General features: G+C 39.5%; 1 protein-coding gene across 1 annotated transcript in view; it reads right to left on the bottom strand.

The window, feature by feature from the left end:
* npnta (nephronectin a) overlaps positions 1-15,987 on the bottom strand; it is a 44,100-nt gene that overhangs the window by 24,415 nt on the left and 3,698 nt on the right. Inside the window, exons 2-3 of the mRNA XM_054604532.1 lie at positions 11,170-11,270; positions 2,997-3,089 (exon numbers count right to left, since the gene is read on the bottom strand). Of these exons, the coding sequence (XP_054460507.1) occupies positions 2,997-3,089; positions 11,170-11,270 (194 nt within the window). The remainder of the gene's footprint in view (positions 1-2,996; positions 3,090-11,169; positions 11,271-15,987) is intronic.

Here is a 15,987-nt window from a genome sequence, read left to right as displayed (position 1 = left end):
ACAGCTCAGGACTATCAAACTTGAAGTGGTATTAATTATATAGTTGGCTGACAGAAAAGGGGGAAAAAGAAGAAAAGCAGCATCTGGAGGTACTAGAGCTGTATTGCTTCTGATGCCAATCCTCCAGCAAATTCTTTTTATAGCATCTAAGCATCAGGTCAACTACACGTAATTAAATTCCACCTGCACGGAATAATCATCTTATTAAAATGATTGGATCAGCAGGGGGTGTTCTGCCAAATTGTTAAACAGATTATCCCTATAATGAGTTTATTTGTGCCGCGAGAGCTCATTCTTCTATACTCACCATGCTGTACGACAGGTCCAATTCTCATCAGCAACAAAGGTGAAGCTCTTGCTAAAAATGACAGGGATTCTCAAAGTAGTGCTTATTATTCTTGACAGTTGAGTGCCTGTTAAGTTAATGACGAACATAATCGGACTAAATGACACCTATTCAGGTGTTGAGATTTTCTGTACAGGAAAAGCAATGAAAGTGAAATAACCACAATGGGGAAATTGGCAGGTGAAAGGAGCTGGCACTGAAAATAGACATGAAGTACTTGAAGAATAAATCTCTCATAAGAGTACAAGCTCATAAAAGTTTGACAGAGGAAAATATGGCTTTGATTCTGAGAGCGATGAAATCAATACAGTATTTGCTTTGCTTTGCCTTTGGTGTCAACACTCATGTTTCCTCTGTTGCTCCATACAACTGGTGTTCCCAAGGTGTTTTTGTTTATCATATCGCCTACGGAGTAACATCTCTGTCCACGTCACCCACTTATTAATAATCAAGCATCTTCTTTGGGGACACCACCATATCCCCAAAATGGGAGTTGACTTTTAAACTTTGTTGTTGTTTTTCTTGTTTTATAGTAATTAAACTTAAATAATTATCTCAATGTGGTGGAGATACTGAATTGGATACAAACCTTCAACATGGTTCACATTGTTTTCATTATTATAAAAAATCATCACTTAATATATATCGAAGACACACAGCAAATTGGTGGTCTGAAAATGGAATGGAGAAAATGGAAGTTAAATTAACTTCAAATTCTTCCTTTTGCCAACAGTTTTTAGAGATCCCTGACAAAAGCCTCATGTCAGAGGCAAATTGGCGTTGGCTCAGCAGTCGCAATTAGGCACTTCAGCACACTGTGTGAACTGTTCAAAGATGAGCTGAGAGGCTCACCGATGCATCTAAGACACATTCCAGATATCTGGCATGCTAAAATTGTGGATCTGTCAGGGAGTCTGTTGGGAAGCTAAAGCCAATGAGAGCTCAAGACACGCGTTGAGTGGAAACCTGTGGGAGGGGTCGCCTATAACGTTAGGATCTTTACTGTACGTGTTGTATTTGCAACACGGAACAAAGTAGTTGTTGCACCTTGAGGAAACAGACTATAAATAGCAAAGACGTTTGGAATCAGGCTATTATATGAACATGTGTGTCGACAAAAACAACAAGCATGACTATGCGCATGGTATCACATAATTTCCTGTGTAAACTCTTGTTTGTGTTTTCATGACAAAGCGTGGTTTGGAGACATGACTTTGAAAGTCATGTAATGTGAGCATGGCTTAAATTGCTGTATGATGTTTCACAGTATATCTCGGTGACTACATGACCTTTAGCTGCATCAAGGTCAGGGAAGCAGCCCTCAGCAACTTATTTCGTTCCTCCAGTTGACTCATCAAGAAAAATGACTAGAGGATATTAGAATGCCTCAAAACATTGGCCACCTGGCACATCAATAGTAAACCTCAAATCAATGTTTAATGTAGGCTGCATTTAAATGAGAAAATCTAATCTATGGTTTGAGAATAATTAAATTGGTTTGCATAGCATGTGCCAGATCAAAACAAAATCCAAGGTTATCTCCACCTAAATAGGCAGAAAGGGCATGTCTGCCACTCAAAGCTGAATCAAATGGCAAGCTCTATAAAACGAATAGAGCTTACTGGATAAATGGGGCTTTGATGGACACTTGAAAGTACAGTTTCATCTTGAAAGGCTCTGGAATCACATTTGTCAGATAAGTCTGTCCGAATGATTGGAAACAAAGTCTATTGTAGTTGGATATGGGACGCCTTTTCTCCTCTCCCCTTTGTTGCAGATTAAGACAAAGTGCAGCCGTCTGGCCGGGCAGACAGGAGCCACCTATAGCCTCCAAATGCAGGATGATTCATTTGGAACATTCCGGAAAGGATTTCAACACCTCCACACCCACCTCCTCCACCAGCACCACCTTCACAACCTTTGTTTTTAATAACACACTATCCTATTCCTGTCTTAGGGCGTGAATTCCACAAGTATTTTCCCGCTGCTTGGATGCACATCAACTAACTGGGACTCTTTAACGCTTTTCAACATGTCCAATCTGTCAATGATGAAACTGCACAAATACTCAAACACACACACAAACACACTTTGAATAGCATCGGTTGCACTCAGCCGAGCCAAGTTATCTCAGGTCAGTAATTGAGATGTTATCTCAACAGGAGAGGATGCACCCCCGGGATCAACATGGCCTCACCACTCATTTCCATTTGAGCTGAATCAGCTCTCTCTCTCTCTCTCTCTCTCTCTCTCTCTCTCTCTCTCTCTCTCTCTCTCTCTCTCTCTCTCTCTCTCTCTCTCTCTCTCTCTCTCTCTCTCTCTCTCTCTCTCTCTCTCTCTCTCTCTCTCTCTCTCTCTCTCGGCAAACCAGCTTCCGCTCCATGAGTGGCAACTTTAATATGCTAGTGTTGTGAGGTGGAGATCTGGCCACAATAAACAATGATTACCCTGCCATTGCTCAGGGCACTGGTTATCCTTCACTTAGCGTGGGGGTCATGACAGCGCCGCAAGGCGACCTAATATTATGACTCATTTTTCGTGTGTACATCTCAACTTAAGTACCCTATGACATGTAAAAGAAGTCAGATGCAACTGGAAAGTAACATAGTTTACATACAGTCATACATACAAGTTACAAGCGAGCTCTCACCTTGATTGCAGGTCTTGCCGGTGAAGCCAGGGTGACACTTGCACTTATTGGGTCCCACGCAGTCTCCGTGCTTACAGCCAGGCTGGCACACAGCTGTTCGGGAATAATTCAAAGAGGAAGAGACAGATCAGTGCAGCATCCTGGCAAACTTCTTCTTCCAGATCAGGATGACAAAGCCCTTAATCCTACTGCTCCTTGACTTGGCTGTAAATTATCTGTTTACTCCACATTACAGCAGCTAGACAGAATGATGCCTCATTCATATAGGAAATGTGTTTCTTTCTTTCTCCTTGTGTGACAATGTTATTATCATTGACTAATGGTAATAGAGCAGCCATTCTCAGCTAACCACATAATTTTCGCATTGAACGGAGCTGGAAAAGTTTTATTGTCCTTACTGATACTATATCATTTCATACTGTGTGAGATAAATGAGAAGTTTGACCTTTTAACACCGAGCAGAGTTTGGAAAGTGAATTTTCTGGTTTGAAAAATACAGCACTGATATTTACACTGGCACCTGGCCAACAAGGATTTCCTAGGCAAATAATATGTCCCCCTTAGACTGAAGATGAAACAATTAGAGGCCCAAAATAGTAGATTATAATGAGTGCCAAAGAGCTGCCCTGCAGATCGTACCTAGTGTGCAGATGGTGATATTTTGAGTGTGTACAGAAACGGGTAGTTGGGGGAGATGCACAACTACACTGACTGTGTTCAGTCTCAGTTTGGTTTAGGCTTACCCTGCTTATCTGACTGTGTTTACTGCAGCTTGCTGCTAAGCATGTCTGATACACAGGGCCTTACCCAAGTGTTGCTAATTTTCATTAAAAGCTTCATTAATTCTATCATAATACAGTGCAAACAGAGGACTTAATTATCACTGTGGTGGAAAGGCAGTACACAGCCCCATTGGTGTGTGTGTGTGTGTGTGTGTGTGTGTGTGTGTGTGTGTGTGTGTGTGTGTGTGTGTGTGTGTGTGTGTGTGTGTGTGTGTGTGTGTGTGTGTGTGTGATTCTAGATGAGAGATCTTATAACACCAACCAGTTTGTTGGTTATCTGGAAAGGTGTGCTGGTGCAGTTTTGAGGCCTCAAACACCGGCGACCTCTCATCTGTAAATATTATGTCTAGTGCTTTTATTGTGAAATATAGGAACGGTAACGGTGAATCTGGTATTCTTTTAAAATATGAACAGGTTAGCTGACTTTAAGAACTTTTTCAGTGAAAAATGTACAATGGACTGTTGTTTCAGAGAAGTCCAGTTTGGGTAGTGCTTCCTGTTTTCAATGTTTTTTTATAAATGCTTGAAATAAGTTCAAAGCTGCTTCAACACATACTGAGGGAGACCTTATAGAACTGATGAAGAAAGGGCTGAATAATAGGCTATTTATTTGAAATGCATACTTTCAGAATTGAGTTACAGTTTCATAAATGTCCATTCATACACATTCAGCTTGCAGGGCAGCAGTTCTATTCTGTCAGAAGATCCTTAGCTGCTCAGGTTTCGTCTGTAACATTGTTCAAACTGAATTCAAAAGCCCTAAGGTATGTGATGAATCCTTTAACTGAAGTCGATAACATCTTCAGACTCGCTTCACTTTATTAGGCTTTGTAATCAAATAGAAAGAAAGTATTGTTAGCCCACTTGGAGAGGTCTGTGATATGTGCCAGGGTCTTAACACACCGAACAGTCAATGTTCACAATTACAAATTAAAAATGGCCCAATTTGTTGGAGAAAAAGGAAAATAGTTTGTTTAGACCTTGGTCTAGTCAGCAGATGAAATGAATGAAGCTTGTGATGTTTTTAGTTGGAGGGAAGTCAAGTGGAGGGCTTTTTGTTATTCTCCTACATGGGGGAAGACTTGATTAGCAGGATCAGAGGCGGCCATCAACAGGCTTTGCCTCTGAGGGTATTTTTAAGCCTCTTGCCTGCCAGGGAGATCAGGGAAATGGCCAGTGTTCCTTAACCACAGCAGAGGACATGGAGGACTAAAATGGTCGTGGCAGCTGGAAGGCCAAACATAGCATGTATGACCCTCGTTCCATGAACACCATCAAAACAAGTGATGACACACTTTCACTCTGGTTTACATCAGCCATTCCTCAGGACAGCATTCTGCTGCTTTTGATTTATGTCTGTTCATGGAAGCCTGATGGTAAAAACAGGGGAAAGTAGTATTTTTAATTGACGGGGATATTTTGTATGAATGTTTATACTAGTTTAATGCATGACTTCAAAGGAAGATGAGAAAGTCATTACTCACTCAATCGCAAGTTACATCATCTTGCAATCAACTAAGTAATTACCTAAGGCTGCTTGTAATCATTATTTCATTATCTGTTGATTTGCAGATTGTTTTTTTTTTTTATTAATCAATTCTTTGTTAGTAAAATTCTGTCTCTTAAAATTGCTTATTTGTCAGACTAAGAGTCCAAAACCCCAAAGTATTCAAGGTACAATTATATGCTTTTCGAACTAAGGAAAGCAGAAAATTCTAACCTTTAAAGAGAGCTAATTGCATTTTGATTGATAAATGAAAAATAATCTTTCATCAAAATTGTTCAGCTGATCAACCAAATCAATTATCACACACTTTACAGAGGACAGATCATCCAGTGTCTGTGGTCTGAATTTGCTCTCATCTCATTTGTATGCAGTGAAAATGTCATCGATCGACCAGGTAATGTCATGGTGAATATTTCTTATACCTGAAGGATGAAGTGTGAGGACATTGGCATTCTCTGCCTGACTGATTTCTATGTAGTTACGTATGCAGAGCATCTCCAACCTCAGTAAAACGCTCAGTTTTTATACTGCCCCATGCAGATGGATATATTCATTTTAAAAAAGCATTATGGATTTCAGCTTTAATGGTTTCATTACTATTCTATGTGGTCAACCAGAGGGGCAGTTTGAGCTCAGTGAAACTAAAGAACTTCAGCATAATCCATGTTAAGACACAGCTTCAGGTGAAAACAGGTCCTCAGTGTCAAATGTTTGCATAGCTCTGAGGCCTGAGGGAAGAAGATGGCCGCTACCACGGGGAGTGAGGGGCTTAACTCTATAAATAACTGAGTGAGTGAGTGAGTCCAGGATTCAGAGGATGTGCCCCCAGCAATTCATGTCCAGCACGATTATTTCAAGAAACATGTGGAGCTAACCTTGGGGCTGGCACCTTATCCCGGCTACTCTGTGAGTAAAGGCGAAGAGAGCTGAAAAACAAACAGCCAAACAAACAAAGGTTGCGGGCAATGTTTAGTCTTTGAGTGCTAAAAAAATAAAAAATGATGTTAGAGGGCAGAGCCTGGTCATTTAGAAAAGCAAACATTCCTGGAAAAAAAATAGAAAAAATACACACAGTCTGGAGTTCTGGAGTCACACATATTCCCACTTGCCTCTAGGTAATCAGCACATTTTGAATGCATTTACATTTGAGTTCTAAAAATGTAAATGATGTCCGAATAAAACCACCATCTCCAGGGATGTTCCCTTATTTCTTAAAACGTGGACTACATATTCACTCTGCCTCACATCTAAATGGAAGTGAATGAAGGAGCTTTCTCTCGCACTCCGTGAATTAAAATTTACTATTAAATTACACCACTGCGCTGAAAGATTAAAGCACCACCGATATCATTCAAGGAGATCACGGTCCTGGTTTCTTCAATATGAAAATAAACACTGCAGCTACCTAACTGTTAAGAGACATTTGATTTTAAAATCAGCACTGTTTCAAAGTGCCTTCAAAGACAGAATTGTGTCAAGTAATTCGAAACATGTGCCTTTTATTTGCGCATATATTCCCTCTAATTGTTACGAGAAAACCCTTCCATTTTGTTTTTGCCTTATTACCTCAAGCAGATGAAAAGGCACACTTTTCAACTGGCCTTTACAGTCCAGTGATCATGAAAGAAAGTGGAGCAGACAAGGAAACTGCACAGACAATCATGATAAAGTGAATTACTTAAACTGAGATATCACTTTCCTGCTTTCGTCTCTCACTTTGTTAGCTCGAATTACCAATTCAAAAGTCCTGCTTTCATCCTGTCCACACCATTTATTGAAACAAAGACCGCATTTAATCAAACTAAATCCAAGTCTAAGTGGATTTGTAAAATCCACTAGAACCTCTGAGGAAATGATGTGTGATCTATTTAATATGGCGTAGATATTCAACCCAGTTGCTTTACAATGCAGAGAAAATAAATGTATGTCTTTCTATCAAAGCTGTCTTTTATCAAGTTAATCGCGAACAAGTGAAGTCCTTCAAAGCTGACTACACAAGGCCTGCTGCTGTCTTCTGGATGTTTAACTGTTCCGTCACTTTACTTGGTAAGAACCTGATTTAAATGTTAACTTAATTTATTTTTATCTTAAGCAAAGTCACGGCTTTAGGGAGCCAATTGTGTCTTTGCATTGACGTTGTATATAATCTCGTCACTTGAAAAAAAATGTATTACTGGATCTCGAATGTACTAAATGATCGAAGCTCCTGCTATGACTTCATGTGGAAGAGGTGAAAAGTATTTTTTACTGTTGACTGTATTACACTGGAAATGCAAATGTTCAAATGCTCACAGTAGCAGTAAAATGTTCACGATGGCAGCTGGTTAGAATAAGTAGCTTCAAGTGTGTCTCTGCCTGCCGGATGGCCTGTCAGAACATTATAAGTGGAGCTTCAGTCTACAATAAATCTAAAGCTCCTCTCTCTCTTTCTCCATCTGCCTGGTTTTCTTGCTTTTCTCTCCCTCTCTCTCCTGACGTTTCTCCCTCCAATCCTGCAGCAATCATCTCTTAACTCCTTACCTCTGGTCCATTTTTCTTACACCTCAGGATTTTTACCATCTCCAACTTTTAGACCTTTCCGTCCTCTCTCCCTCCCTCTTTCAGTTCTGAGAGCTTTAAAAAAGAAAGAATCAGGGTTGATCTATTACGTTTCTCATTCTTTGACAGAAGACTCACAAATCGCTGAGCTCCGTGGCTGAGAAAGCCACAATCCTATAGCTCCAATCTAATCTCTTCCATCGCCAGAAAAAAACTTACCAAGGCTTTAAATCTGTACTGACTGCATCCTCTTACACACATGCACACACCCATGATTACACTTTCTTTCTTTCCCAAACCTTCACCTCCCTCCTCTAAGGTTTAAATCAGCACCTTGCTGACTGGATGGAGTACTGATTTTAGTCTCAAGTGAATGGATTTGAGACGTGCACCCCGGCAGGAGCCTTTGGAAACATTAAGGCAAGCACTCACCGAGTGATTTAACTCACAGAAAAGATTTGATTTTGTTGAAATAAAAAGTGGTGGAGTGAGAGTACTTTAGCAGCTCGGTATGGTGGTCAAGCTCAAACTCATATTTTTGGGTCAACATGGAACATGCGGGACTCCAGAACAACAAAGTAAACATGTTCACACACTGCTGTTTGGCTGGTTTAGTAATTTATGCAAACAATACTGTGAATTTTAATGTGAATGTGCTTGATGTATAAAATAAATGTCACATATGATCATGTATCATCTTATTTCTAGAGGCAAACCAACAAAAGTTTTGTTGTGTAGCAATTACTGTTTGGGATTTAAGTGGGCAAAAAATGAGTACATTGATCACGTCTTGCCCCCTTAACAAAGCTTAATTAAGTCATTGTCTTCTTTCCCGTCCTCATCCAAAACCCAAATCTATTCCACCTTGAATTTCTTTTGGAAGCTGTAAAGGCAAAGAGCCCAGTACAGATGCACTGGGAGGTATTGGGCATTGAGATTGCTGACTCCTGCCAAGAGGATTAATGCTGAGTCTGGCCCCATGTTCAAACAAACACTATCAAATGATACAATTGATCTGTCTGAGTAAAACAGTGCTGCTTTTTCCTAAATCATTCCAGCACAGATTGTGTAGTTCAAGTGTCAAAGCCTTGGGAAAAGGTAGGAGGTTCTATTGCAAAAAAAATACAACATCTACTTTCCAACCATGAAATCAACCCCTTTCCAGCTACAAGTCTGGGTCTGTCCCATAAAACCATTAGCATAACTTGTTTTTCTGACACCAAGTGTTTATATAAGAATAAAATTATCATATTTTGTTTCTAATAGAGATGAAGCGGGAGGTGGATAAAAGCAGATTTGTCTTGCAAAGACCTAAGGTTAATCTGGCTGAGCTAAAAGGAATACAAAACATCGAGGCCATGAACTCAAGTAATATTGTTTGTGTTCAGCAGAACAGACTATGAAATCTTGCGGTGCACTTCAACATCAAGTGAAATAATGGCACTCTGCCACTTTTACATTAAATTTGAATAAAAAAAATAGCTGCTAAACCAAGCAAATACAGGACTATTTTTAGTTGCAGCAGCACAGACCTTTGGGCCAAACAAGCAGTGTGTGACATTTATCCCACAAAAAAGCATACAAAATACAATAAATAAACACCTATAGCTATAGCATGGCATGATGAGCTTCAATACGCTAGAACATGATTAAAATAAGGTAAATGAAGCGATTAAAAACACAAACAAAAAATGAGTGGATTAAAAAACATTATTTCAACAAGCTTTAAATAAGTGGCTAGAACAAACATGCAGAGTTTCCATATCAGGAACTAAACAACCCATAACATGAAGCTTCCACTATATAAGAACTTGTAAAGTTTTGGTGCTAGGTTCTTCTTTGCGTTTCACAAATCTTAACAATTCAGCAATGCTTCATTTGGCAGATGAGAGCAATTGTGGGACAGTCAATGACAAAAGAGGTGTCACTAATCCTGACATTATTTTTCTTTCACTTCTTTGTGAATTTGAGGTGGAAAATTGAATGCCAACAAAGACAGAATTAAAGAAGGAAAGAGAAATGGTCATTTCCAGTGCGCCAACATTACAAATTTTGCCAAGTGGTCACAGTGTTGAAATGCTTAATGCTGTGTTTGTTGTGGAAACATTGGCTTGACTAATTGCAATTGCTCCTGGGAAAGAAACCATTAAGTTTGAGTTTCCCAAAATGTCAAAATTTTCCTTCATGTTGCTTTCTTACTAGGTTCCTGCTGTGGAAAATTATGCATTCACATGGCATTAGGTAGACAGTAGACGACAACCCGCATATCGTTTTAGTGGACAAGAGCAGATTGGTAAAATTGGGTCAGGTCGGCAGTGAAAACATTCAACGGTAATGGGCGACATTGTTGTCCTAAGCTAAAATATTCAAACTTTTTGCCACGCTCCATGACAGAATTTACAATTTGCAATTGAATGTTATGAGAAACCTGCATTCTATTGCTTCCCGCTTTACTATAACAATTACGGAAAATATTTAACCCTGCTATCACCATTGCAACGTGTCATGCGTGTTTCGTGTGGCCTTCTTTCTGACTTTTTGTTTGTTTTACCCATGCTGTCCAGAAGCTGGTGTTATCCATCGACTGTCTTCCTGATTCCATGTGAATGATTAAACCTCCACAACAAAGCAGAAGCTTTACCAGCACAGGCACCAAGCCATGCAGATATGTGTGAGGCAACTGACCAGATCTGACACCCATTTAGTATATTCACAGTCACACCTCCCTGGGTAGCATTACAGGGGAGCAGAGGATCTTCATACAATGTAAATTGTAACCGAAATGTCACGTGTTAATATTTCATGCAGTTTATGTGACACATGCGTGGGGTCATGACATGACACATCCTCTGAATCCTCAAATGGCGTTGCAGGATATGAAGATGAATTGAGGTTTAGTACACCTGACGACACTACGGATTGTGTTCATACTACTTGTTCTGGCAGCTTAAGATAGCTCTTTTCTGCACAGTAGTAATCTACAATCAATCTCCCATCTACCCTTGAATGTGTCCACCTGCAGCTACAGTCTCTACCTTATAATGGCCGCCTGCAGTTTGAATATAAATGTCAGCCTTTCCTCCGGTCCAACCAGCCATTATCATCAATCTTTGCTCAAAGATTGTCCCAGGTGTGATGCTCCATTAGCTGTATGTGTTTTTCTTGTGACAACGTGTGTGTGTGTGTGTGTGTGTGTGTGTGTGATTGTGTTTCCCCAAGCCCCTGGTTACTGTTGTAGTGTTGCAGCATCTCCTTGTGTCTAATAGCATCTTTGACCCCGGCTTGAAACCTCGCAACCTTGTTAGCCCTACTTTCACCCAGCAGCAGCAGGCATAGTGGCACTCACGCTGGCAGTGACCCCAGGATCGGCGTGTCCATCCCCAGCAGCAGTCCACCCTGGCCCCGTACCGACACAGGCCGTTGGACGAGGCCATCTGCCGTGGCCACCTGTGAGGGGATGACATTATTAGTTCACAGCCAATTAAAATGTCTAAATGAAATGCAGGGGTCCTTTCAATGTTGTTTGAAGCGAGGCTTCAAAGCATTCATTTCATTTTCCTGCTGTAGAGAAAACAGACTAGTATCAAGTAATTTATTTTTGCAAAAGTAATTTCCATTATTGTTTACTGTTAAAGGTAAGGTGGGGGAGTTTTTCTGTGTTTTAATTGAGAGTCAAAGGATAGAAGGTGTCACATACACAAATTGTAAAGCCCTTTGAGGCAAATGTGGGATTTGTGATTTTGGGTTACATATAATTAAAACTGACTAGACTAATATGTGTCTATGTTTTATAGTATATAATACCTCTTCAATAGAACTGAAGGGCTGAATTCTGTCCCATATAATGTACGGAAATGTCCCATGTCAGAATATATTGAAAAATACCTCTTACTCTTTCCCAGATCCCAAGGTAACATCTTTCAATCCTATTTTTTAACACAATGCAAAGCTATTTAGATTACTACTATCATCTTAGACAAAGAGAAGCAGCAAATAGTCACATTGGAGAAACATTTGACATTTTTTTTCACACAAAACAAAACACACTTTATTTTCTCAGGGTGTTGAAGGCTGACTTTTCACTGCTTCCCTAGAGCAGATTATCTTTGCGTCACGGAAATAAAAGCGAAAGCACATCAGATGGTGTTGGTTTGTGCAATGTCAAACTGGAGACCCGTGTTGAAAGCTTGCCAGACCTGATTTGTATTTATCCTCCTTTGTGCATCAGTGCACACTGACACTCACATCTGAGAAGACCACATTACTGTTGTGTTCATTATAAGGTTTGTGAAATAGATTAAAAAAGTATATACACTGCCTGGTGCTCTTGAAAAAACAGTATGTTTTCTATCTCCATCTATAACATCATCGAATGTACAGAGTATGCGTAACTGTACTGTATGTTTAAAAAATGTAAAGTTCTGTCAGACAATTTCATGACAGAGGAAGATCAAATCATTGCTGTTGCAGCACGAACATACAGGTATTAGTGTTTATAGAGATGTAGTTTTTTTTTCCCAAAGCACTGCAATTCCTCTAAGAGAAATTATAGTCGGATGTTTTTGTTACACCATGTTCTATTCTGCTCAGAGCGAGAAATAGCTTCTTGGCAGACAGTGCATGTGGATTACCTTTTTATCTGTACCAAGGCTTACCACAGATTTATGGAGAGAATAGGGCGAAGGAATGAGTCCATTTAAGGATACTGATGAAAATCCGAGCCGCATATTTTTGAAGCCTACTTCTGAGATGTTACCTAAAATATAACATTATAAAAAATAATTCAGAAGGCAATGTGTGTAGATCATTGAATAAATCAAATTTATGAATGACTGACTGTGGAGGTTATTAATTATACAGAGGAAATACTGTAATCCAGTTACAAAACAAAGGAGAAATGATCTTGATGTACTTCCAATACAACATGGATGCTTTCTTTGTGCCTCAATGAGAGTTGGGTTTTTGCTCAGTATTCAAGGCAAATCCTTTGCCACTATCCCTGCCTGTTAGTGTCTCTATGCCAAGATGAGGAAATGCTAATGCCTGCCCCCGCTGCCAATCACCACATTGGAAAAAAACCCGATGGATGCTAAGTGAGAATGGCAGATCCAGGGAAAATGTTTGTCTGCTGCCTGGAAAGCAGTCAGGCAGGGAAAAACTCCAAGACAGTAAAAAAAAGGGGAGGAGAGAAGAGGAAACAAAAACAAAATAAAGGAAACAAAGGAAAGGGAAAGAGAAATGAAAGAAACAAAGGTTAAAGAAAAGGGAAATAAGAGGAGAAGAGAGACAAGGAATTTAAATGAAAAAGAAACTAAATTAATGAGAGAGAAAGGAAAATGAAAGGTCTGGACAGCATCCAGGTTAAGATGCCACTATTTCTATAATTGACATGCACCCCCTCACACAAATGCACACTAATATGGCATTTGGTGTCCGTCTATATTGTAAAGTTGTTAAATAAAACAGGACCATCTCTTCCTTTTGGCAAAATGAACCTCTTTGGGGGATGGTGACATATCTTTAAACCACCTGTCATTTCAGAGATATTTAAATGTGGTGATTTCACCCAGAAGTTTTTCACATAAACTCTTTAATTTATTTATCAGTGTGCATCGGTAATTATCATCTTAGAATAGTGTTTATGCTGCTGTGATTGTGTTTATGCTGCTGTGATTGCACCTGCTCCCATATAACCTAATGGGGTCATCTTCCTTTGTAGTTATATGACATTACAAAGTGATCATTGCACCTGATGACTCCCAGCAGAAGGACGCTAATGGCAGATACACCATCACATTTAAAAGTTTACACAACATTCTGTGTGTTAAATAAGAGCTGGGCAATACATGGATATTATATCGACATAGTGATATGTTGTAAGTGTTTTCTTTTCCTGGTTTTAAAGACTGCATTACAGTAAAGTGAGTTAATATGTGAACCAACCAAACTGTTCTACACTGACTGACTACACCCAGATGTTGATACATTGTTACTCCAATATATATGGGACTAAATCATAGCACAAGTTAGACATTACTGTGATGTTCCGAACCTTTGCATGAGGACATTTTCTCTAACTGGACCTCTTTGAATTTTTAATTGAATACCCCTGGTATATACATAGTCAAAAGAGATTATGGTTGATTAAATGTAATTTTATCAACATAATGTAAAACAACTGACAGATGAAACAGCCACAATACTCAAATGGAACAAAGAAAAAAGTCAATTGTCTATTTTGGCAATTGATTGTAATTGATTTTTAGTTGTTTTTCCAGTAGCAGGAATTATAACGTGGTAGAGCTGATATTATGTTTGACCAGAGAATAAATATATATATATATATATATATATATATATATATATATATATATATATATATATATATATATATATACACACACACACACACACGCCAGGATCAGAAGGGCATGACATTTGACTCTGAGCACATGAAATTAAGAAGACTATGAACAAATAAGCAGTTTGAACTCCTTCTGGGCCTCCCAGTGGATGGTGGGCGAGAGGTGCCTGGGAGGTCTGGTTTGTGCTGCAGAAGCAATAAGGAGACAGGAACCTCTTGAGATACAACAGGACCTGGATTATTGTATAAAATATTTTCCTCTAATTCTTTCTCCACTCATATACATATTTACACACACTGAATCCGGTTTCATGCTCTCAGTCCTCTCTTCATGCTGAATTCAGCCGTAGGCAGTTGAGCACCGTAACATGCTTTTAACTTGGAGCCGAGGGTTTAATATAGTTCACCATCTCACAAATTCATCACACCGAATACATATTTCCTTAGAACATTTATGGCTTGAAAATCAAGACGAGTTTCAATCAACAATGGGAGTTATGGTGACACTGCGCAAAAATAGAAGAGCATTTCTTCACATCTTGTCCCCGGTGATATTACTGAAGAGAAAACTGGCATATCAAATGGACTCAAGCATAATACCTGTATTTATTGCCCTGGGGCTGAATAATGATCCTAAATTACACTAAGCCTTGAAGGAACTCAAGCAGATAATTATTACCCTTCATGCATGCCATGTGACACATCTTCTCAAGCGCACACTATCAGACATGTTTCTTCCAGGAGAACCTGAGCGGTTGATATTCACTATGGGGGCGCCATCCTTCTTCCATTGTTTTACTAATGGGTACAGAGCCAGACGATCTCTCCCGCCTGACAGTGAAGAGCAGTGAGTCCATCGCTCAGAGGAGCAGTGTGGGGTGTAGCATGGTAATCAGGACCATGAAGGTATATAATTCAATCCATCTATCTATCGTCCATCCATGAATTCATACTGAAGCATGCAAATTGAGCCTATTGAATGGACTTCACTCACAAACACTCATAGATTTTGATTGCTGCCTTGCAGTATCTCAGTGTCAAAGACTTGCTGGGACCTGCCAGGCTCAGCTGAAGGCATGAGTTTGTGGAGTCATCAGGTGTCTGGCGTCTTAATGAACCACCTCGGTGACACGCGCTGCCAGATCTGCATGCAGACTGCCAAATCTATCACATTAACACTCATCACCATGTGGGATGTTGACAAATACCTGAGGTAAGGATTTAAAGTGGGAAATCAGCTGGTCTATTAAAACATACATATAAAAGAAGACATAGTGGTAGGTATTCACTGAGTGGCCAGAAAAATAGAAACACTTCTACAATGTAAATGCAATGCATCACAATATCCCTGCAATAAATGCAATACTAAGATGTCTTTGTTGATACTTCTGGTGTAGCAGTGAGTATTTTGTGTCAATTATGTGGCACTTTTCAGGCATTTGCCCTTCAATAAAGCACCATACTGAAATATGTCCAACACATTCACATCTATGGATAAGTAAAGTGTTTGAAACATCTTGCAATATACTGCAATGCAATCCCTATTTTTACATCACGTTACCTTGCTTTGGCAGACCTTTTTGTCCTGCTTACGATAGTGCATTCAACCTCTGTAGGAACAAGAGGTAGATGTTGTCAACAAATGTAAGTGCACTCTTTCCAAACAAAGAGCTAAGAGCATGTACTGCAATTCAAGAGCTAATAGTATGTTTTCTTTTAGAGGAAATGAAACACATGTAAGTACTAGCATGGCACGTCTAGATGTAGCCTGAAAAGGTTTTCTGTAGTGAAAGACGGCCA

Source organism: Anoplopoma fimbria, chromosome 9, assembly GCF_027596085.1.
Source record: "Anoplopoma fimbria isolate UVic2021 breed Golden Eagle Sablefish chromosome 9, Afim_UVic_2022, whole genome shotgun sequence".
Classification (NCBI taxonomy): domain Eukaryota; kingdom Metazoa; phylum Chordata; class Actinopteri; order Perciformes; family Anoplopomatidae; genus Anoplopoma; species Anoplopoma fimbria.
The sequence above is the reverse complement of the archived record's forward strand: the minus strand, read 5'-3'. Positions and strand labels throughout refer to the sequence as shown.